The following is a 24,076-nucleotide window of genomic DNA, read 5'->3' as shown; positions in this document are numbered from 1 at the left end:
TTTCACTCCCTGCTTTCAAGTCCTTTAATGCTATGTTAATGCAGGCCCTGCATTCACTCATATCTTGCTTTCCATTGGCTTGCCCGCTGCAATTTGCTGCTAATGGTCCAACCACCACCCCATCCCATTCCACCCCTTCTACCCACCTCCCTTTCCCCATTTTCACTCTCCTACTCTCTCTCTCGGTCTCACTCTCTTCTTCCAGCCTTGAGGCGTCCTGTTTCAGCTCCTTCGCTTTCACTCACAATGCTGTGGAGAGGGTGAATGGGAGAGGTGGAGGTGGTGGGGTGGGCATTTAAGAGAGCAGTAGGTGGGAGTGGAGTCTGACCGCAGAGGGTCTAGTGTTTAAGAGAAAGGGAATTCTCTCTTTCACTCACTCTTTCCCTCTCTCAGCCTCTCGTTCTCTCTCGCTCTCTCTCTCTCTCCTCACTGGCTGCTCAACATCAGCTGGCTCTCTAGGTAGACTCGAGTAAACACTCAAAGAGAACAGAGAGAAGAGGGAAGATGACAGAGCTGTCAGTGCTCTGAGAGATACAGATCGGTGAGAACATTTGTCAGGGCTGGCTGATAAGGCTCTCCTCAAGGCTTCTTAGATTGCTCATCGGTGGAGAGGCTGCAAGCATTCTCTTCAAGGTAAGTTACCTCTTTTACCTGCACTGAGCCAGTGTTTGAATAAGAGCAGAATGAATGGGCTGCTTCACTTACCTAATTAAGATCCATTTTGAAAAGGAAATGGCAGTGAATGACAACTTTAAACACACTGTCTCAGCTCTGTTCTTCCATATTAGTGTATATTCAAACTTTTTACAAAGATTTCTGTCCTGTTTTGGCCAATTTTATTAAATGCATAGATAGTGCAATGGTTATTGGCATTAGAAAAAATCTTTTGATTATTCACTGGATTGTTTGCCCCCAAAAATGAAAATTTGGTGTAACTAGCGTAAGCCGACCAACATTTCAGATTTTTGCTTTGATTTCTGAGGTGCTTTGACAGGTTTTCATGGCAGTGATAGTGACCATGTTGAAATCTATACATCGATCTCACATGGAGAATGTGTGGATGATGTTAGCAAAACCATTGCTTGCTCTGCAAAGCAGTTACTGTAATTCATTCTATGTTTTGTAATTCGAGCCTTCAGGTTGTCTTAATTGTGCTTTTTACTGCATGCACCTGGCTGCCAATTATGTTTTACTGGGAAAAGTTTTTCCTCTTGTCGGCTGTTTCCCTATTATTACCAGAGAGCTGGTAAAAAAGAGTGATGTTTGTAGATAGAACAGTGTCATAATCTGCTGAATTATTCTACCTGCATTAGGGCTGATGCTGAGTTATTGTCCGATGGCACAGCAGTGCCAAGATGGTTAGTGTTAGTATGCGTTTGTCCAACATATGTGAGTGTGAGCATGCATGTGTGTTTGGACTACTTGCTGAAGTAGGTCCAGCTGTACACTTTATGGCTGCCAGCAGACAGTAGGCTTCTGTAACCCAGGAGACAGACAGCTGCTCTGCATTAGATGCTGCCGGTTGGTTCCTGTCCCAGATCTCCAACATACACAGTGCCTGTTGTAAAGCGGCAGCCTTACTGAAACAAACACACCAGCCTGGTCAGATGGCAAAAAATGTCTTTAGAAATAAGCTCTTTGATCGTGTACACAGACACAAATAGTTTTATTTCTTTAAGCTCAGCACGAGTTTGAAACAAATACAACAGGAAACGTGCTTTGTTTCTGCATGCATACGATCACATCTATGGATGAGATTGTCAGCAGCTCTGCATCACCCTGGCAACCAAGAAAATTTTCTAAGAAACCAAGTACTTGGCTAACCCTAGCTAGGTAGTTTTAATATCACAAACCTAACCCTACTTTTATTGATTGAGTTAAAAAAAAAAAGGGAGTCTCTTGGAGGACTTGAACTGTGGTCACACATAGACATGTCGGTGGCATGGCTATATGCACAGAAATTAAAATGTGTGAAATTAGCTGGATAAAAATCACGTTCAAGGAAATAAAAATAATGGGGTGTGTAGGAGGAACAAAGAAACGTGTTTCTAAAAGTATAAAATATTAGATTACATGTGGTGCTTATGGGTTGAACACACATCTCCATGTGCTTCCCAACCTCTTATCATGAGTTCAGCTTCATGTTTTTGTTTCCAACAGGAGTTTGTAGAGAGAGAAACCATCAACCTGAGGGTGTTTGATAGACTAGTATGCTGACAGTAAATATGGGATTTTTAGGGTTGCTGCCAATTGTGGGGTTTTTTTCTTCTTTTTTTGGACAGAAGATAAAACACTTAATGTTAGTCTTCTGCCATTTCTGTCAAAAATGTTGCCTTTGTGGTCACAACTCCCTAAAAGTGTGGTGGTAAAACATAGTAACATTAGCAGAATTATAGAGCTGTCATTGGTAACTGAAGCAGCAGCAGTATCAGTCACACCTACAGTATGAGGCAAAGAGAGTTACTAGTCCTTTTTTCAATTTGTAAGAGAATAAAAGGCATTTTTGCTAAAAAAAAAAAAAAAAAAAAAAAAAAATTCAGAAATATATATCTCTTAAAAGTTTTCAGTCTTGAAAACTTTATTTTGGGCCACTATAGGTTTTCCACCAAAAGCTGGTGAAATCCTTTAAGGTGTGTCAGCTGTTCTTCAAGGCAGGCAGAGACGGGATTTATTCATTTAAACTTTACACCTCGAAGCTGTTTGAAGAAAATCACATCCTCATGGTGGCTGATATCAAAACCTTTATCTACATCTTAGGGAGAATGTGAACGGGTAAGTTGGTGCAGAAGGCGAGAAGTGATGAGACCCACAGGAGACCCACGGGATACCAGGGGAGCATGTGCTGGATGGTAATTGTGTATGATGAGAAGATGCACACACGGGGAAGGAGCCTGGCTGTGTTTCAACAGCCGTCTAAGCCTTCAGGTCCACTGCAGACCTTTCATATCTTCCTCAAATATCTCTCAGAAGATTTACAAGTAATTTTAACCTATTTCCATGTCCAACATGGGTTTGAGTAATGTCGGTGTAACAGGAGTGCCATGTGACCTTCACTGGCAGCGCAGGCTCGGCATATTAATGTTTTATGATGCGTTGGCTATGCATATAAGTAGCCACTGACAGTGACACTTGGCGTAACGATGAGTGGGAAACAGGCCTTTGTTTGGACAGCTGTTGGCTCCGAATGCTCCGTGCCCTACAAAGCTTTATTAGAGGGCGACTGTCTTTAACCCCACTTTGCTCCTCCACTGGTGATTGAGAATGAACAATAACGTGGATATTCATGATGACCCACGTTAGACAGGACTCAGGAGAAATGCTCTGGTTTGACTAAATGAACCTCATGTTTAATTTAGTCTGGTCTGGACAACCTTTACTGTCTCTTCTGCTGCTCCTCTCTTTGTCTTTCCTCATTGACATTGTTGCTGGTTTTTGATGAAATGTCTCGCTTAAATTATAAAGTTAAGCCAAATTTGACATAATTTATTATTTACAGTGCAAGATAATTTAATCTGGACTCTGATAACAGATTCAGGGTTTACAAAGAATAAGTCAGACTGCCTTTGGTGATCCCCTAATTTTCACGTAGGACAATAGCAGAACATATTTTTTTTATTTATCCTCTTAAGGAAATATCTACCAAAATAATTCCCCAGATCTAAGACACTAAACACTATATGTGTAGATGTGTAAATAAACAGAGTGTGCAAGTTCAAAGTTCAAGCGTAGTCTAGTGGTCAATATCTCAGCTATATGAAAGAAATGCAAAAACCAGCAAACAATTTCTCGCCATTGGAAGGAAGATTTTGGGATTGATGATCTAGCTAGCAAGTTAAAAAGAACTTGTTTTTACATTACAGATACAACTACATATTGTATGTGTTGCGGCATTTTTTAGCATCTATGCTTATTAAATGGTAGTCCAGTAGAAATTATATGAAATTTGTCAAAGTCTCACTTCAGTTCATATCTGATCATGTTGTATACTTCACTCCTGAATTGAAAGGCATCATCATAGGGAAATCATTCAGCAGGCATCCAGTTTTATTAATTACAAGACGATGATGTGTCCATTTATAAGGGCTTTGCTTTCCTGTTCTCTCTTTTTTTTAAGTATTTGTCAGCCTTGGAATTTACACCGGTTCTTCAGAAAGTTAATTACAGCGTTGCCCCTTTCCCACTAAAGCTTACTCAGATTAGTCATCACCAAAAACAAAGGCACCCCTTCAAAGAAATCCAGTGTTTTAACCATCCCAGATGGTTGTTCCTCTAATGCTAATGGGTAACGGGAAAGAAGTGGAAGTCTTGGAGCTGTTGGATCCGGGATGCCTTTGTATTGCCTGGCCCTTCACTGAAGGCAACCAATAGATGAACATTTGTGGTAGACACTTTGCTCTGACACTTTGCCACCACCAGTGACCTCACACATTGGAATGTATTAGCCATAATGTTTTTGAAACGTGATGGGGGCCATTTCGAGAGGGGCAGACAATTTAAATTTGAGAAAATGGTAAAAAAAAAAACAGGGAAGCCAATGAAGAGCCGACCCCGGGCACCGGGGTCATTAGGCTCATACAAGTGTCTGAATGGAAGGCACTCCCAATTTGGACACGCAACACGCTTCAGGCTTTCATTGCAGACAAGGACAAACAGATGTCCGTGTATCACAGCCAACATGCTTGCTTCCATTGCTACTGAAGAGGGGGGAAAAATCTTTTCCATCCAGTTTGAATAGAAATAGCAAATAAACCTCCAGTGTAAAGCCGTGTAAAGTGCTAAAACATGCAGTCTTTGAATGGGCATGAAAACTCTTTGGCATGTTTGCCCAGAAATGCTTACATTTACCATTCCGGTTACTCTGGAACTCAGACATTTACGATAGTTGACATGGGACAAGGCCTGTTCCCTGAGTTCATATTGTTTTCATCTGCACATGAACAGATGTGGGTTAACAAATAAATTTGTCAGTAGTGACTTGCTGTCGGAATTTTCACATTCCTGAGTTTCATGACTAATAGCTGGCACCTCATTTCTAAGCAAATAGTGGCCTGTGGCCCAATTCCGACCATGTGGAAAAACACATAACCCTGTTGTTAGTTGACAATCTTGATTACATAAAAACGTACACTGTTCTTACTCACACATACTGAGAGAAAATATAAATAAATAGCTCCTGTTTTCAAAGAAAAATCTTATACTTCTTACTATTGTCTGTCATAGTTTTATAAAGACAAACATCAGTATATGAGAAGAACCATCAGTGGTAAAGTTTTTGTTCTTGAATGAATTAAAAGAAATGATCGTGATTGGGGATGCCCTAAAAATCTTTATCCAACAGCCATTGCCAATATTTCTTTTTCTTTTGTTCTTTATAAAAGAGTGACCAGTTTTAAAGTTTGTCATTATCCAGTTGATCCAAAAATGACAGAAGTGATAACCGCGAATACTTAATGGGAACTGACAGTGATGTAATCTTATCTGCAACATGCTGATATCAGTCAACAGCAACAGTATCATCCAATACCAATATTCAGCTAATATATTGGTACATTGCTAGAAAACAGATGAAAGTTGTTGACTGTATCTGATGTAAATTAAAAGAAACTAATTCCTGACCTTTGCGTGTGACCCACTGCATACTCAAAAGTATAAAATGACAGTCATGTAAAATTAGACAGATTGCAAGGAGATATTACACCCACCTTGCAGCTGATAAAGCCAGGTGTTTGTTACATGGTAAGTTTAGACAAGTGCCTTCAGTTGACATCAATACCTCTGTATAGCATTACAATACAAGCAGCGCTAGATAAAGTCAGATTTCTATAGTAACTGTAGTGCAGAGTACACAGTGAGGAGAGGAACTAGGTAGAATGGAGGGCCATGAGTACACAAGCGTCTGGAGAAAACAGCAGGTGGACGTGCTCTAAAGGCTACTCATATGAAGCTGCCAAGCCTCCACACCACACAGGGGTCACACTAATAAACAGTCGGTCACCAGCAGCCAGCATGTTAAAAAGCTCATGAACAATGAGTAGCATCCAACCTCTCCATCTGGACCCAGTGAGAACAGCAGTGCAAGACCGAGGCACCGCAGGGGAGGAGTCATAAAGAATATTAATGGGCATCACAGTAAGCCATGACTCAGATCACAATGCTGTAAAAACTCCGCCAAGATTTGAATGTCTGCTGTACTACTGACTCAGTCTCGTTTGTCAACATTCGTTTTCTCCATATCTTTGTGTCAAAGTGGGAAATTGGTTTTGGTTGAAGAAATAGACTTTCTGGGGGCAGTTTCAGTTTGACACGTCTGCTGAGGCTTCAAATCACTTTTTGTGAGACAGGGCACAGCATTGGCAGAGCACTCTCTCTGGTATCGAGATAAGTGTTTCTGCCGGTATCTCAGATACAGCCTCCCATGTCCACCTTATCAGCCGCAAACACACTAACCTCCACTAACTCCCCCGCTATCTGTGTCATCGGATCCAATGGGGTCACAGTGGAGTGCGAGCGAGCGCTGTCTCAGTTTGATGAAACCAGTCTTCTTTTCATCTATGAAAAACAGACTACTTCACTTCATTATTCTTTAGAAAGTCAAGGTATTGTTTTTATTTTCCATAAGAAAAGCAATAAGCAAATAACAGACACAGAGAGTTTTAGTGAAAATCATAATGTACTTAAATCAGGCTAAAGGCACTGACATGAAATCAGTTGTTTCTTTCAATCTTCAAATGGAAAGAACTGGGCGAAGGCTGCCACCTGGACCCCAGATCAGGACTAAAATAATCTTATTTTCCTTTATTGTTAACGTGAGTAGAGAATTAAACCGTTTGCAAATAATTTTAATTTTAAAAAAAAGCAGAAAAACTTTTAATGGTATTCATATTCCAATATCAGCTTTTGGAACAAAAATACAGATGGCTATTTTTAAAGAAAAATACTAATAAATCCAAACCTTTTTTTAGTCCAATTAACAGTCCAGAACTGGAAGATATTAATTTTTCTATCATGAAAACAAAGACAGCTTTTAACATTTGTGCAAGAAATACTGTTTAAAACAACTGATAATGAATTGTTGGGTTTTTTTCACATGCTATTTATGATTTTGTCAGCTAATGAATTTAGCAATAAATGTGTTAGCAAAGATGCCTGCTAGACATGCAGCATCATTAGCATTAATGCCAGTGGGAGTCTGACAGTTGATCAAATTAAAGTGCACAAAGATGCTAAGACCCTCTGTAAACTGAAGCAGACTGCTGTCCCTGTGTGGCTACACATTACTGATCATAAAAAGAGTTCAGCTCAAAAGACTATGATTGTATGAAATACGATAGTTTTACACACTGATCTAGCTAATGTTATGACTGAAAGCAAAGTCTCATTGATCTTATTTAGATAATAATTTACTATGCATGGACATATTATGTAAGATTTCAAGGACTGTGTTAAGTATGTAGGTTGTATGTAGTCATTTAGCCTTAGATCATAAAAATGTAAGCTCCTGGTTTTGTGCTTTATAGTTTTATGACCGTAGCTTTCTTGACTTTCTGAAGTGACTATACAGTATGGCTACTGTAGCCCAAAATGCCTTTAACAGCGCAAATATAATCAAGACTATCTAGCTCAGTGGCTTAAATTAGCCTTTTGAGGACTAGCAGACAGCAGCTAGCAGCCATACTTGTCAATCAAAGCAGGAACAGACCTTATTTTAAGCTTCAGGACAACACCAGGCTGTAAACATGTGAATTCTGTCCCATATATTTAACATGGCAGTCTAAGAAGATGGATTTGCTCTTGGAGCATTTTGCTTACACCAAACCCAACTTTAATCCTAACCATTAAAGTGAGCTGCTAGGTGGTAAGTTTAAGATTCTTTTTCTTACTGCCAGGTCTAGAGGCATCAGCTTTGTGCATGGCAATATTATTTATCTTGCACAAAGGGTGACCAACAGGATCAACATGAAAGTGTAACCAGGACAGTGAAGTCAGCACAAACTGCCCTGGAACAACTCAAAACCCAAACCTGACACATCACAAGGTTGTTGTATTTTCTCGGTCAATCTTGTTTCCATGTGGCCAGCGCTGTTTCCTTGTTGGTTAATGATATTACCAGTTTTCTCCTTTTCTCCAAATGTGCACTTCCTTCTCTTTTAGACGGAAGTTTGGGTTGAAAGATTGGCGAGCTGGCTTTGTTTTCTTCCTGCAGACTGCAAATGTAGAAACCAGAACTTTTAAACTCAGGGCCCAGTGATGACAAATTTAATTGTCACTGGAGTCCACCTTAGTTGAGACATCTACCATATGGCAGGTCCAAAATAAATCAGGGCATGAAGCTGTTACTCTAATAAGGCAAGCATTATTAGTCTTTGAAATGTATAGCAGAATAACACAGAGCCACAGTCACTACTGGTGGATAACAGGAGCAGCGTCAACAGACGACGCAGCAGCCATCTGATAACTCGACAACAAACAAACTGAATAATGAAGCAGTGTGCCCCACTTGATGTGTAAATGTTGTAAATATTCAATGACTACAACTACAAATCAAGTCCCAGGACTGCATGTTAAACAGGTCTGATAGGATGCACTTGCTTTCTTTTCATTTCTGAAGAATTTATCAAGCTTGCCTAGTTTTGTAGGTCACTGGTGACAAAAACTCAGCTTGCCTTCTTTGGTACAGAATACGGATCTGGGTCGCTATAAGAACTGAATGCAGCCTTATTGTCTGGGGTTCTTTTCACCTTGAGATTCTGTCACACTATAATAAGGGAAAATGACCAGGAAATGGGCCTCAGTCACGGATACGGAAAATGTGTTTTTTTCTCTTTATCCTACCTATATTTAAAGGGTAATGTCACATCCCAAGGAGCCACAAATCAAACTAAAGAGCTAAACCCTGCTGACAAATAAATGAACATATTTATCAAAATCAACCTGCCTTCAAGGTGGGATAAATTCCCAACATACAGCATCGCTGTCTGATATTGATTTGACTCTTGTTTTTCCATCAAGGTCACAACCAGAGAGAGATACCAAATTGCTGAGGACAGCACTACAGCTATGAGTTATAATCATCAAACACAGAAATGATTTTCCAGGAGGAGGCCTAGCTTGAGTCGGCTGCTCAATGACTGATCAATGATACGGTTGTTGCTTCTTCTCAGAAAAGGTTTTAGAATTTTATCACCTCGTGCTTTGGAGGACACACACTATATTTCTCTTTCTGCCTTCTTTTTATGGTCGATGAGGCTGTTTTGCTGAACTGCGTAAAATCCTGATGGCAGAGTGAAGAATGGCTGGGGAGATGCACTGTTAGTAGACAGGCCCAGAAGCAATCAGTTTTGGCTTGTTTCCTTGTGTAAGGTGGGATAAGGGGTGAATGAACAGGTGAGATGATGAGTGCAGGATGTGGTTCAAATGTGGCAATGATCGAGCCAGCCAATGATATCACAGCAAAAGAGATGGAGCTCCACTCTGTCTGCTCTTTTGAAAAGTCTTGCTCCAGCTTTGCCAAAATTCAGATTCTAGCAGTTAGTTAAAGTCAGCAGGTCACCACATGCTTTGCATACTGAAGTGAAAGGCCACTCCAAACTTGCTGCAAATTCTGTTTCAGAGGAAACTGTACAGACTTCACAAATTATATGATTTATATATAGGGGGTAGCTACGACTCAGAAGTTGGAGCATGTGGAAGATTTGTGGTTTGATTCCTGGATGCAAAGTATCCTTGGGCATGATAATGAATCCTGGGTCGCTCCGAATGCATTGTGACACAATGCACAGCGTGAATATATGTGTGAATGGATGGATGAGACATGTTGTATAAAATGCTTGGAGTGCTGTACAGAGAAGATGCAATAAAAAGTCAATTTAGAGTTGTAGTCAGAAGTTTAAATGATTCATGATTCTGTTTCTTTAAACTGTTCTTTTCAATGGTGGAATGATTATACAATATGCACCATTAATTATTACTTTAAAAAGACTTTGAAAAGAAGTTTGAATTTATTTTGTATTTTTTTCTGATACACACAAGGTCAAAAGTATACCTACAGACTAAAATATATATACATACACTCATTTAAATCTTCCAATAAGTAGTGCTGGAAGTTCTCCAATATCCTTACTTGGCAAGGCCAACTTTTTGTTAACTCTGTTTTTTAGTGATCATAATTATCTTCAAATACTAGTTTCTGTCTGCAGCATAAAAAGTATTTGTTTGACAGCACTCATTTGGATTGATCAGCAGTCAGGATCTATAATGGAGAACTGTAGATTTACACAGTTTGGGAAGGACTCTTGGAGCAATTTGTAAACAATGACAGATTCTAAAATCATCACTTCAAACAACTCTATATAAGTACAAAATATTCAGATTTGTCACCACTTCACCAAGGTCTGGAAGAACACCCAAAACAGTCACAGTCAGATGAGAGGAAATTGGTGACAGATATTTGTGAGTCTCGATGGTTCACGAAGGCTCAAGTCTCCTCTGTGAACTGTAAACTGCTGGAACACCAGCAGTTTACAGTTCACAGTGAAGCATGTTTTACATCGCTGTAGCTTGAGACCATGACAGACCATAACATGAAAAAAACTTCTGCTCCAAAATAGACACCTGCAAGTTTGCCGAAAATTTGCAGCTGCCCACGTGGACAAAATTCAGGGTCAGATGAGACAATGGGTGCAATGACAAGGGGTATTTTTGGACAAGTGAAGACGAGACTTTAAAATTTAAGAACACATGAAGATGAAGCGGGCAAATATTAAGCTTCTTGAATGGCTTTCCTAAAGCCCCAACCTCAATCAAGTTAACTATGTTTAAGTCACGTCCATGCAGGGAAACCAACCAGTTTAAATGAACTCTACCTATTCTTTCAAGAAGAGTTGTAAAATATCCAGCCAGAGCGATGTCAAAAGCTCATCGATGGCTATCAAAGTGTACGGCCAAGTTGCAACTTGCTAAGGAATGTTTAACCAAATAGAAGTGTGGGTTATATGTGTACGTTTGACCATGTGTGGATAAGAGAAAATTCGATATAAATTCAAACTTGTGTACCCAGTTCTTCAGATATAGAACTCTCTCTTCACAGTATGTACAAAAATCGATAATCCCTGCTAGAAACAGTGTATTTTAATCCAAGCCATGAATTATGCCCAACATGGACCAAGTTGTTTTGTTGTCTAAATCAGACAATATACAAAATCAAAAAGCAAAGAGCAGCCTGAAGTAAACATTTGTCTCATTATCACATGATTTTTGTTGTTGCTGTCACCAGCTATTGTGTTTCCCAGCCTGCTAGATTGTAAAGGTGAGTCTTTTTAGCAGCAAAGCAAAAGCACTTGCTCTCACTAGGTTGTGATCAAATTCATTTTGGATGATACTGAATGAAAAATTGTGCCAAGGGATTATTTTTGAATGAAAATAAAATATTGTCAATTTGTTAGCTTTTTGACAGCTAATCACTACCATCACTGACCAAAACCCCAGACTAAAGTGTTTAGAGTTTTCCTCTGTGTGAGGTATAAAACTTCAAATGTCTCTGTAGCGCTCATTCACAACGGGGCGATTTAGATCAGTTGCACCAAATGCTTGTGCGCCAGCAGGTTTCCCTGGGTGAAATTCTCCTCTCATTCAACTACAAGGCAAGCAACAAGCTTTGTTACTGTTTGAGAAGCTAACTATACAGCAAAACTAAGTGAGGGAATAACAAAGCAGCAGCAGTCAGATTGTATCAAGTCCATGTCTACAGTGCCAACAACCAGCTGCATTAGCATAGTGCCAGGACCACAGGGTGCCCATGAACGAAGTCCAAACAGACGGATCAGCTCTGTGTTTCTCAGAGTCACACTAAGATTCCCTCATTCTGAGTGTTCTGCTTCATATTAAAAACGACTTTATGGCAACTAAGAAGAGAAAGATCAAATCAAAATATTTCAAGGGCTCAGTGGAAGTTTCTTCTCTTCATCTATTTCTAAGTAAAGGCAACCTTTGCCAGAGCCACAGAGCTCATACAAAGCCCACTTTGGTCTCTGGGGGTTGGTTTCCCTTAAAGGTCCATGTGGAGAGCAGCCAGCCTTCAAAGTGAGAAAGCCAACCATCCGCCCAGAACTAAAACCTTAGCAGCAACTCAAAGCAATTTTCTGGCTATTTTGTTGATTTAATCCCTAGTTTGTGATGCTTGGGCACAGCGGTGTGACTGTATTAGTGTCTTGTGTGTGTGGAGACAGGAGGATGGTGGGGGGAGCTTTCACACCCCTGAGGGCCCAGATCTTCAGCACTCCCATATTAGAACTTTTACAGTCTACCCATCATGGAGGCGTTCATCCCTGTCTGTCTAACCATGGGACTGGTAATGTTGTGGCTGAGTAGGGGGTGAAGCTGTGGGATCCTTCCAAGCTGAGCTCATCTGTCAGCTTGCCTAATCATGCGTCAGGCTGAGATGAAGAGAACAAGTGGAATGTTACCTGCTGACTGTCACCCTGTGGATGTGAAAATGGCCAGTTAAGATGATCTTGAATCCCACATCATTGCAACTAAGTCTAGAGAGAGGAGAGCAAATTAAACCCCTCCATACATATTCCACTGCAATCACACATTTTTGTGTCTGCTTAGCTAGACATTTTCATGTTGACTTCTAACTGCTGCCATTAACCTTTAAAGTAGCCAAGGCAAACACTGGTTTTTATTAAAGGTAGGAAAGGATCAGTGTCAGCATCTTTGACAAGGTGGAGAAAAAGCACAATTATATAAACTCAACCTAAGCCAAGCTCCTCAAAAAGTAGCGAGTCTGTGGTGATGCATGGAATCTATATTTGTGGTTTTCTGTTATCCTCTTGGTTCCAATTGCTGAAAGGGCCAGGAAATTTACTTTACTTTACATTTCTGCATGTAAAAGAAAAACAAGAACCAAAATGCTTTAACTTCTTTACATCTACCAAGTTCACCAACACCAATTAGCAAAGATTTAGACAAAGGGTTCAACCTCTTTTAAGACAATTTTCAATGATTTTGAGCACCCAAATGTGAAAATATTTAACAGTAAAACAAATGCCAAAAACTGATTTGATTTGATGTGCAGCATATTCTGGTTTCTGAAAATGTACATTGTATGTGGCCAGAACAAAACCCAACCCTCACCATAGACATATTGCTGATGACCTGATAGATTTTAGGGTCTGGAAAATGGGATGACAACACCTTATTGTGTACACTTTTTAAAACTCTCTAACAAAGGCATGCATATAACAAACCTGTATATTCAAATTTAATATAAGATCAAAGCAATAAACAGTTTGGGTTTTTTTTGTTTGTTTTAATCCCACAAACTCAGCACATTTTCCAGCAGACCTTTTTAAAGAATCATGTTTCAGAAGCATTAAGAATCAAGTTACAGAACTAAAAGAAAACCAATTGGCTTTCAAGGGGGAGCGCTCCGGGAATGCTGACCTGCTGGTTTGCGGGAGTGGAAAGGAAGTTCATCCAGGCCCTCTGCGCTTTTATAGAAAGACCACAGATGGTTTAGCTATACACCAGTATTAATCTGTCAGCTTGGTTTGTGTTCTGGGCTGGGGGAATAGAAGAGGTTCTACACCGTGCAGGTGTTATTGGGGTTGTTTGTGTCATGACAGCCCGTCTTCATGAATGCTTCACTTAGATCCCTAAGGTCACAGGCCAGCCCTTGATCCTTCCCTGGAAACAACAGGGTGTATGTCTCGTCTATTGAGAGCAGAAGGGCAAAAACGGGTAAGTGGTAGCAACAAGAATAGAGATGGGAATTTGTTAGAGGCAGGTAGGGGGAGGTGTTATTATCATATTTCTGTCAAACAACCAAAAAAAAGCCCCAAGCACTTAGTGACTGTAGGGACAAAGAGGATGAGTCCTCCAGAAGAACCTGGATAAGGGAGGTGTAGCTATCGCTTGTGAACAGTTGTGGAATGTTGAGAAAGAGAAAAAGAAAAAAAGCAGCATAGTCAGACAATGAACAACAGAAAGTTTAAAATACAAACTATTGGAGCCAGCAAAAATGTACAGATGTATGTGTGTGCAATCGTGTGACTTTTTACTTTATTCTATCAAGAATGGCAGCAGAGAGAATGCAAAACATGTATAAATACATGTTTTTTTTACATGTGAATGTAATAAAGATATGAGACAAACCTAATTTCTTTCTCAAAATTGGTCCTCTGTTTGTTTGTACTTACTCTTTCCTATAGGAATCTGGAAGGGAATACCTATTTGCTACTAAACTCATAAGCTGCAGTGGCAGGGTGTCATCATGGGAATGAGAAGTTTCTTTTTGGGCTTCTTAACTGTGGCCCTCATCCTCCAGTTTGCCACTGCTGGCCTTGTCAGGAATGTCATCCGCCATCGCAGAGAGGCTCTGATGCCGAAGAAAACCCAGGAGAACCTCACACTCCCCCATCCTGACCAGCCAGTAGTTTTCAACCATGTCTACAACATCAACGTCCCCTCCACGTCGCTCTGCTCTGTGGACCTTGACTCACCAGGAGGTACTGACCTCAAGCACAAGACCGTCCCGATGGAGATGCAGAACACCGAGCACATGGAACACACGATGGATGGTGACAATCAGATCGTTTTCACCCATCGCATCAATATCCCCAAGCAGGCATGCGGCTGTGAAAACCAGCTGCCAGACATCAAGGCTATACTGAGCAGGCTAGAGATGCTGGAGTCAGAGCTGTCTAGTCTGAGGGAGCACTGTACCAGTGGAGCAGGTTGCTGTGGAGCTCAAGTTACAGGTATGTCTACATCTGTTACTGTATATGCACTCACTGTAATTAGAAGTGTTATAATGACAGTGTGTTTACTGTACATATAGGCTCACATGTGTACAGGCATTTTAATAAACATCGGCAAAAATGCACAGAAAAAGCTTTTGTCCTTAAAGGTGCACTCAATAAATCTTTGAGGTTATTTGATAAAATAAAAAATAAAAAAATTTTAATTAACCTATTAAAAATAAATATAAGTGGGCAGCAGTTTGTGGAAGCCACCATGTTCCCCAACATATCTATCTACAATCTACTGAAGTGTCCCATCCATGAATGAAATGTATTATTGAAAATTTTACACAAAAAAGGCATTTTTGGTCACTGAAAATAGCAGTTTTAAAAAATTCTTTCCAGGAAGAGAAGTTTTAGAAACTATATGTGGATGAGGAGAAGAATTTGTCTTGCAACATCTATAATAATATGCAAGTATGCATCTTTATGTCCTTTTCTGATGTCAAACTAGGTGGGAGTTAAGTTAAAGCTGTCCAAGGTAGATTTCTTTAAAAGACTATGGTATTGCATATTTGAAGTGAGTATAACTTATATGGCATATAAGCTATATTGACTTATATGACATAAAAGTCCTATGCCATTGACATAGGGCAGCACGGTGGTTAGTACTGTTGGCTCACAGCAAGAAGGTCCTGAATTCAATTCCACCATCAGGCCAGGGTCTTTCTGTGTGGAGTTTGCATGATCTCCCCGTGTTCGTGTGTGTTCTCTCCTCTGGCTTCCTTCCACAGTCCAAAGACATGCAGTTAGTGGGGATAAGTTAATTGGAAACTCAAATTTGCCCATAGGTGTGAATGTGGAAGTGAACATCAGTGGAAATGGTTGTCTATGTGTTAGCCTTACGACAGATTGACATCTTAGGGTGAGAGACAGGTGTACCTGAAACCTGAAGGTGTACCTAACTCTGAAAAAGGATAAGCAGATGGATGGAGGATTTGTATGACATGCACAAATGTTTTTCATCTCTCAAGACTGCCCATCAAAAAAAAAAAAAATGTCAGGCAACTAATCTGTAGACAGTAGCCGGTTATAAAAAAAAATTAATAAATAAAACAACTAACTGTTATTGAAGTACATAATTGTGCAGTCCAAATTCAGTTTCATCCAGAGAACTTATGGTTGAGTTGAATATTTAGAGCAGAAAAATATAAATAAAGTTTGGTGCCTGCGCTTTGAGCTTATATCTCCTTACCAATATAAAATTTTTATTTGGGGAGTGATGAGTAATTATTTCCCAGACTTCAGGTGGATGTTAGGGTGGTAGAGGGGTTAGAGAAGGAGCTGGTGATATGGGGCAACAGCAGCACTGACTTGTCAGTCATAATTACAATTTTGTTTCCAGGTTCTATATTGTATGGCCATCTGTTCATAACCATTTAGTAACCATGTTAGTCATCAGATATTGTTACTTTAAACAAAGGGCATATGCATTTCATTTCTTCATTAAATTAAAATGATGTTAATGTTTCTTGTTCAGAAGATAGTGTCAGTGTTTCTGCCATGTTTGCTGGGCAGAGGCTCCAATTACTTAGACTTCACTTTTAACACAGTAGCTTCTGTTTGTTTCATACTTTTGCAAAAAATATTATTACAGGACTAAGTAAAGCAGTGCCAAACTGGAGGATGAGTAGTGCACATTTGCAATAATTTAAAAGGAAATCCTTCTCTTTTTTGCCATTCCTCAGGTGAAGTGTCCTCAAAGCCCTACTGCAACGGGCGCGGAAACTGGAGTACTGACACCTGTAGTTGCGTATGTGAGCCTGGATGGAAGGGCCCCAACTGCACTGAACCTGAGTGCCCCAGTGACTGCCAGGACCAGGGCCGCTGTGTAGATGGCAAATGTGAATGCTTTGAGGGCTTTGGCGGGGATGACTGCAGCATTGAGCTCTGCCTGCTGGACTGTGGCGACTACGGTCACTGTGTTGATGGGTCCTGCCTCTGCGAAGACGGTTTTATCGGTGAGGACTGTTCTCAGACCAACTGTCTCAACAACTGCCTGGGCCGCGGACGCTGTGTGGACGATGAGTGCATCTGCGACCATCCATGGGCGGGTTTCGACTGTTCTGAACTCATCTGTCCAAACGACTGTTATGATAGAGGACGCTGCATTAATGGTACCTGCTACTGTGAAGAGGGCTACACTGGGGAGGACTGCGGTGAGCTCACTTGTCCGGGCAACTGTAACGACCACGGGATCTGTGTGAATGGCCAATGTGTGTGTCACACTGGCTACACTGGTGAGGACTGCTCTAAGCTCACCTGCCCCAAAGACTGCAGCGAGAAAGGTCACTGCTTCAACGGGAAGTGCATCTGTGATCCCGGATTTGAAGGTGAAGATTGCTCAGTCCTCTCATGTCCTGACAACTGCAGCAACAGGGGACAGTGCATTAATGGAGAATGTGTATGCGACCTAGGATATCAAGGTGAAGACTGTAGTGAACTCTCCTGCCCCAACAATTGTCAAGACCGTGGCCACTGTGTGAATGGGCAGTGTGTTTGTGAGAAAGGTTATGCTGGTGAGGACTGTAGCATCAAGACCTGTCCTAAAGACTGCATGGGACATGGAGAGTGTGTGGACGGTGAGTGTGTGTGTTTCACCGGCTTTACAGGGAAAGACTGTGGTGAGTTGACCTGCCCCAATAACTGCCTGGACCGTGGTCACTGTGTGAATGGGCAGTGCATATGCGAGAAAGGTTATGCTGGTGAGGACTGCAGCATCAAGACCTGTCCTAAAGATTGCATGGGCCGTGGAGAGTGTGTGGACGGCAAGTGTGTGTGTTTCACCGGCTTTACAGGGAAAGACTGTGGTGAGTTGACCTGCCCCAATAACTGCCTGGACCGTGGTCACTGTGTGAACGGACAGTGCGTTTGTCATAAGGGTTTCACTGGTGAGGACTGCGGTGAGAAGACATGTCCCAAGAACTGCCTAGATAGAGGCTACTGTGTAGATGGCAGCTGTGTGTGCTATGAGGGATTCACTGGTCCAGACTGCTCCATATTAACCTGCCCAGAAGACTGCCACAACCAGGGGCGCTGTGAGAATGGAGTGTGTGTCTGTGATGAAGGATTCATTGGAGAGGACTGCTCAGAGGGTAAGACAGTTTATATATACTTTCTAATAAAATCATTACCTACACGAATAACTTTCTACGCAACTTTACCCATGTTTAGGGTTAGGAAATGTTTTAGCTACATTCTCATCTGTTAAAATTCACCAGATCATTGGCAACACAGTCTTTGGGCAGGTGTTGGATTTTGTTTTGATCAAACGATTAACAGGTAGTCCATCTGCATCTAATGGACAAAGGTCACTCTTTTGAGGATGTCAATGTTCACATTATGGAAAGAGAAGACAGATAGTTTGAAAGAGGAGTGAAAGAAGCCATCTATGTCCACTGTGAACGACCATCTTTGAACAGAGGGCGGGGCTTACGACACCAACTGTCTGCCATCTATAATCCAGTTTTGAGATCCCTTCTCAGACACCTTAATGCCCACTCACATCCTGGGCCAATTGACCTCAATAAATCACATGATAGGGTGGGGCTAGATTTTACAGTGGGTTAACCCAGAACCTTGGCTGATTGTGACCTACACCCGTTTTCACACCTTGGTTCATGTGATTAGGTAGAGGATCAATAGGGGGTCCATGACCCACTTGGGGACACTCCCATAGGGCTTAAAATCTGGGACTCTCCACCAATTGCCCTTAAAACTGAAGAAGCTTCTTGGATGAAATGTCTCCAAGGAAACTTAAAGGAGTCCAGACACTTTTCTTTCCAAGCTCCTTAGACAATAGGTAGTTTACTTAAATAAAGACTCCTTATGTAATATTACAGAAACTTTAGCATTAAAATACACTTAAATAAGGTTTTTTAGTCTGTTGGTAGTGTGTGCCAAGAGTTCAATTTTATTTATATAGCACCAAATCACTATAACAGTCGCCTCAAGGCACTTTATCTTGTAAGCTACAATAATACATACAGAGAAAAACCCAACAATCATATGACCCCCTATGAGCAAGCACTTTGGCGACAGTGGGAAGGAAAAACTCCCTTTTAACAGGAAGAAACCTCCAGCAGAACCAGGCCAAGGGAGAGGTGGGGCCATCTGCCGTGACCGGTTGAGGAGAGAGAAGGAAGACTGGATAAAACAGCAGCTTTAAGTTATGGTGGCTTAAATTGTTTTAATTAATGAGAGAAACCTTTACAACAAAAAAAGTTTAAGAGTTGTAAATTTGTTTCATTTCTTGTGTGGGCAAGACCTAAAATGTGCATTTTCTACATTTATAATTTTTTATTAGATTGGATTATGTAGTGCTGACTAGGCAAGAAGCTGACACTAGGTAAATATTTATCTTATCTGAATTTATTTTTAGCCAAATATGCCAAATAAGTGAAATGTTAAACTTTTAGCCATTTGACTTGTGACAGTATAAATTCACATGTATCTAAACAATTCTAGACATTTGATTGAATTGGTTTATTTGTAAAAGCAATCACCAGTACCAAAGTAATTTACTGTGACTGGGAGTAACATGCCAGATTCTTTGTTATAGATCCTGGTTCTGCCGGAGGTTTCTTCCTGTTAAAAGGGAGTTTTTCCTTCCCACTGTGCTTGCTCATAGGGGGTCATATGATTGTTGGGTTTTTCTTTGTATGTATTATTGTGCGATCGACTGTGCAATATAAAGCGCCTTGAGGCGACTGTTGTTGCGATTTGGCGCTATATGAATAAAATTGAATTGAAGTTTCTAAGGCAATTTTTGCCCTTAGGACTAGGGATGGGTATTGATAAGATTTTCACGATTCCGATTCCAGTTTCGATTCTGTTTAACGATTCGATTCTTTATCGATTCTCTTATCGATTCTTTTTAAAAAAGGAGAACACTAAGGTCGATTAGCTTAGAACTTTGTTTTATATCTTCTCTTTGAACAAGATAGAAATTTAGGAGTAACATGGCCTTACAAACCCAACAGTGAGATCTTAAAAGATCCACAGCCTACGGCTCTTCAATGGGGTGTCACAGGGTCCCCAGGAAAAAAAATTGTAAATGTAAAATAATAAAATAAATATTCTTCTGTAGCAATAACAAAGTATAACATAAATTATTCTGTAGCAATTACACAAGAATATCCAGTAATGTCCCTGCCAACATTAAACATAATTTTGCATATTCGTAGTATTTCCCCTCTTAAATGAAATATCTACTTTGCAAGTATTGCAAGTTGTCATCCATTCTCGTAAAGTATAACCAAACTTTTGAGCGTTTGAGCCTGCCAGGTTTACCTGCCAGGTAAATGACGCTCCGCAACGTGGTGACGTCATTCGGGGCGACTGGAATCGATAAGGGAATCGTTTGCAAAAATGGCAAACAATTCCAAGGAATTGAAACAGTGAGAACCGGTTCTCAACAAGAACCGGGTTTCGATACCCATCCCTACTTAGGACAAAGCCTTGTTATGTTTTAATCACTGTTTTACATTGGCAAGTATGTCATTTTCGATTTGTGGATGATGATTTCTCATTACAACCAACTTACCTAACTTTACCCAAGGTAATATAAAGTCACATGGAAAAATGTTTAAATGCGGTTTTGGAAGCTGCTGGTTAAAAATCAGCTCTTTAGTGGTGAAGCTTGAATTTGCACAGAGACAGTAGTTAAAGTTCTAAAGAGCTCTGGTTACACCACAACTTACATTACCATAAAATAGGCATCAAGCTTGTATATTTGAATTCAATAATGCTATAAATTAAAATAATGAAATACCATAATAACCCTAACCATTGGATGGAAAAAAGTTTTTCTGACATGGACCAAAAGCTATTTCTTTTTTCTCCAAAGCAGTCCTTTTTGCCTGTCTCCAAAACATAGAGGGCTGGTATTTGAATTTTTTCAGATTTGGGAAACAAAAAAGGAAAAATTTACAAGAACTGTAAGAGTGAAATACACAATACCCTGTGTGAAAAGTAAAAAAGAAAGAGGAGAAAGAGAGGTATGAGGAAAACTTATCAACTGTATGCTGCTGTTACCTTTTACTTATGTTCATCTGTTTAGGCCAGGCAGTAAATACTTTAATAAAAACTTCCTAAGTTTCATGTTTAGAATAAAACTTTTTAAAAAGTAACAAAAAACAAGCTTTTATTAAGGTGAGGCTGAAAGTCCAAAATCAGGTAAAAACAAAATGCATAAAGCCAAAATGGAACAAATCAGGGATAACACACAGGCAGATAAACAGTACAACACAACAAAGGACTAAGGCATACAAATGACTTAAATACACACAGAGTTAAGGAAAGAAATGGAAAACACCAGAGTATACAGCAGAAAGTAATTAGGGACATCAAGACAAGGGAATCAAAACTAAATACAACAAACACGAGTGAAGAGAATATCAAAATAAAACAGGAAGTAACTAAACTATGGACTATAACACCATGACAAAGACTTAACAACAAGACACAGGGAAGACAGGAGAGGCGGGATGACTGAAACTTAGTAAATAACTTAGAAATAATAACAATTCTTGTGGATTACAAAATAGGCATAACTAAAACTGAAAAACCTCAGAATGGAATCATGGAAATAAAAACAAGAATACAAACTCTGCAAAATCCAAAGAAGAAGCATTCCAAGAATGTAAAGCTCACTCTCTGGGCATTATTTACTTATAATGGAACAGTATTGTATTTTGTATATATTCATTTTGTTTTCTTTGTTCTTTTTAAAACTACGTTAAGAACTTGTAGTGCAGTAGAACATAATTAAGGGTAGCAGGTAATGGATATTTACTTTGATTACATAAACACTATGGAGAAGAAGGCAATAGATAACAGGTATTCATTAGCTAATACCTAGGCATGAATAACTTGAGCTTATTATATAATATTATACTACAGAATATTTTTAACTGACTAGCCAACTAATTCTCTGATCCCCAGTATCCCCACTAGGTTTGGGTTTTGTTTCAAATGCTACATAGGTACATTTAAAAAAAACTAGAACATGGTGTATCAAATGAAGTGTCACATTATGGTGGTAATATATGCATTACCCAAACCAAACTAAGCTCTAGGTGAAACGGTAGATGGACTGGTTCTTATATAGCGCCTTTTAGCTTACTGGAGTAGTCAAAGCACTCTATACAACATCCTTATTTGCCAATTCATACATCCTTTTTCTACACCTTGCTATCTAACACTTACCCACATTTATCCACTGATGAACATACTGGAGAGAAACTTGGGATTGAGTATCTTGCCCAGGGATACATAGGCATGCAGACTGGAGCAGCCAGGGATCCTACCACCTTCCAATTAGTAGATGACCTTTTCTACCTCTGAGCTGCAGCCACTCCACTGTGAGCCACCAGTATCCACGTGGATATAAAGAGGTTAAAGTTATTCGTTCCACAGAGCACTTTACACTGTGTTTGTCACACCCACAAATAGCATGGCAGACAGTGAGGAGTAACATAACAAAAAGACTTTGGAGGTCAGCATGTTTTCAGCGTTGATGCAGATCAGTGATTTTCAATGTTTCTCTGCAGTGTCGCCACCTAAGGACCTGACAGTGGTGGAGGTCACCCCAGAGACAGTAGACGTATCCTGGGAAAATGAGATGCGTGTGACAGAATACCTAATCACCTATGTGCCCACGGCCTCTGGAGGCTTAGAGTTGGACATGAGGGTACCTGGGGACCACAAGAAGGCCACTATTAGGGAGCTTGAGCCTGGAGTGGAATACCTGATCAGTGTCTATGCTGTGCTCAGCAATAAGAGGAGTGTTCCCGTCACTGCTAGGGTGGCAACATGTAAGTGTAAGATTCTAAAATGCATATTTTAGTATAAATGTAGATGAAAAATTGTAAGAGTGTTATCATATTTCCCCTCACAGATCTTCCTGAGCCTGAGGGTCTCAAGTTCAAGTCAGTGCGGGATACTTCTGTGGAGGTGCAGTGGGATCCATTGGACATTGCTTTCGATGGCTGGAACCTCATCTTCAGAAACACGGTTAGTTCTGCTACCTGACCTCATGTGTTCCACGTAGTAGTTAAGCAATTATTTACACTTTCCACCAGGGGAAACCAATCATTAAGTGCATTAATGTGCATATTTGAGGATGGAGTTTAGAATCTTCCTCAAAAATGTTATAGCCACGCCAGAAGACAAAAACACAGCAGTTAAAACTGTGAGCAAGTCCTGACAGCTCCAGTGACCATAAAGCACAGAGTGAATGTCTCTGTTTAACACTTTATTTTCCTTTTAGAGGAAAATAAAACCTTTCCAAACAGGGCTACTTGGACTTGTTCAATACTATTAAACCAAATTCCCTGTCAACTCTTAAATTCAGTTGCCACCCAGAATGCTTTTATGTATGATCGGACTGGTTTATTTTCCCCTCTTTCGCTTTACGCATGATGCCAGGACAAGTCTTTGTAGTGGGTGCTGATTGGTGGGGGTTTTTGTTGGGGTTTTTTTTTGTTGGTGCTGGCAGAAAGAGGAAGACGGTGAGATTCTGAACTCCCTGGGCCGACCGGAGACCACCTTTGAGCAATCGGGCCTGGGTCCAGGCCAGGAGTACGAGGTCAAACTGGAGGTGGTGAAGAACAACAAACGTGGACCGCCAGCCTCCAAGAATGTCGTCACAAGTGAGTCTCCACATTTATACTGGCTGATTTATTTTTTTATTTTATAACAGCATCCTCTATGTATTTAAAAAAAGAAAAGCATTAACCATTAACCATACTGAACAGACCCTAACCTCTATATTTATGGTCTTGCTTTTTAAACATGTGCACATATAGCATACATTACTTTTGTCATTCATATCATATCAGGATTTTCTGAAGCCAATTGGCATAAAAAAGATTTATCTCAGCTGAAAGATGTTTATGTATTTTAATTTCTAAATACTTTTTGTATTTTAAGCCTGGGCAAATTTTTTAACATTTAGTCCTAAAAAACACAGACAGTGTAATATACAGAAATAGGAATCACAATTGTCATTTATAGTTGTCATAGTTAAATGCAAGTTGTTACTTTTCAATATACGTTCATTTGTTCCTGGGTTATCTGTCGTGTAGTCAGAATATACTGGAAATACCCTGACATGTCAGCATCAAGTGGTTTGCTCATTCGATAGCATTACACTGCTGTGGTTCAGTACGGGCAGTAAAATGTGATATGGATTTTCAGATGTCTGCTTTATTAACTTTATCTAGCTAAAAGCCCAAAAGGCTTCTACCACTCTGAGGGGATCAGGCCTGAGG

At 40.2% G+C, this 24,076-nt stretch overlaps 1 protein-coding gene across 3 annotated transcripts in view; it reads left to right on the top strand.

Annotated features, from left to right (window-relative positions):
- Positions 1-212: 212 nt before the first annotated feature.
- tncb (tenascin Cb) overlaps positions 213-24,076 on the top strand; it is a 55,046-nt gene continuing 31,182 nt past the window's right edge. The window contains exons 1-6 of one of the 3 annotated variants that reach the window (XM_084945606.1): positions 213-633; positions 14,211-14,759; positions 16,490-17,896; positions 22,355-22,618; positions 22,702-22,817; positions 23,302-23,455. In XM_084945606.1, coding sequence (XP_084801732.1) covers positions 14,273-14,759; positions 16,490-17,896; positions 22,355-22,618; positions 22,702-22,817; positions 23,302-23,455 — 2,428 coding nt within the window. In that variant the 5' untranslated portion in view covers positions 213-633; positions 14,211-14,272. The remainder of the gene's footprint in view (positions 634-14,210; positions 14,760-16,489; positions 17,897-22,354; positions 22,619-22,701; positions 22,818-23,301; positions 23,456-24,076) is intronic. The other 2 variants (XM_084945603.1, XM_084945605.1) reach the window with 2 other exon arrangements.

The sequence above is a fragment of the Perissodus microlepis genome, chromosome 12 (assembly GCF_051167445.1).
Source record: "Perissodus microlepis isolate ML-2025 ecotype Zambia chromosome 12, ASM5116744v1, whole genome shotgun sequence".
Lineage (NCBI taxonomy): Eukaryota > Metazoa > Chordata > Actinopteri > Cichliformes > Cichlidae > Perissodus > Perissodus microlepis.
This window is presented reverse-complemented; position numbering and strand designations above follow the sequence as displayed.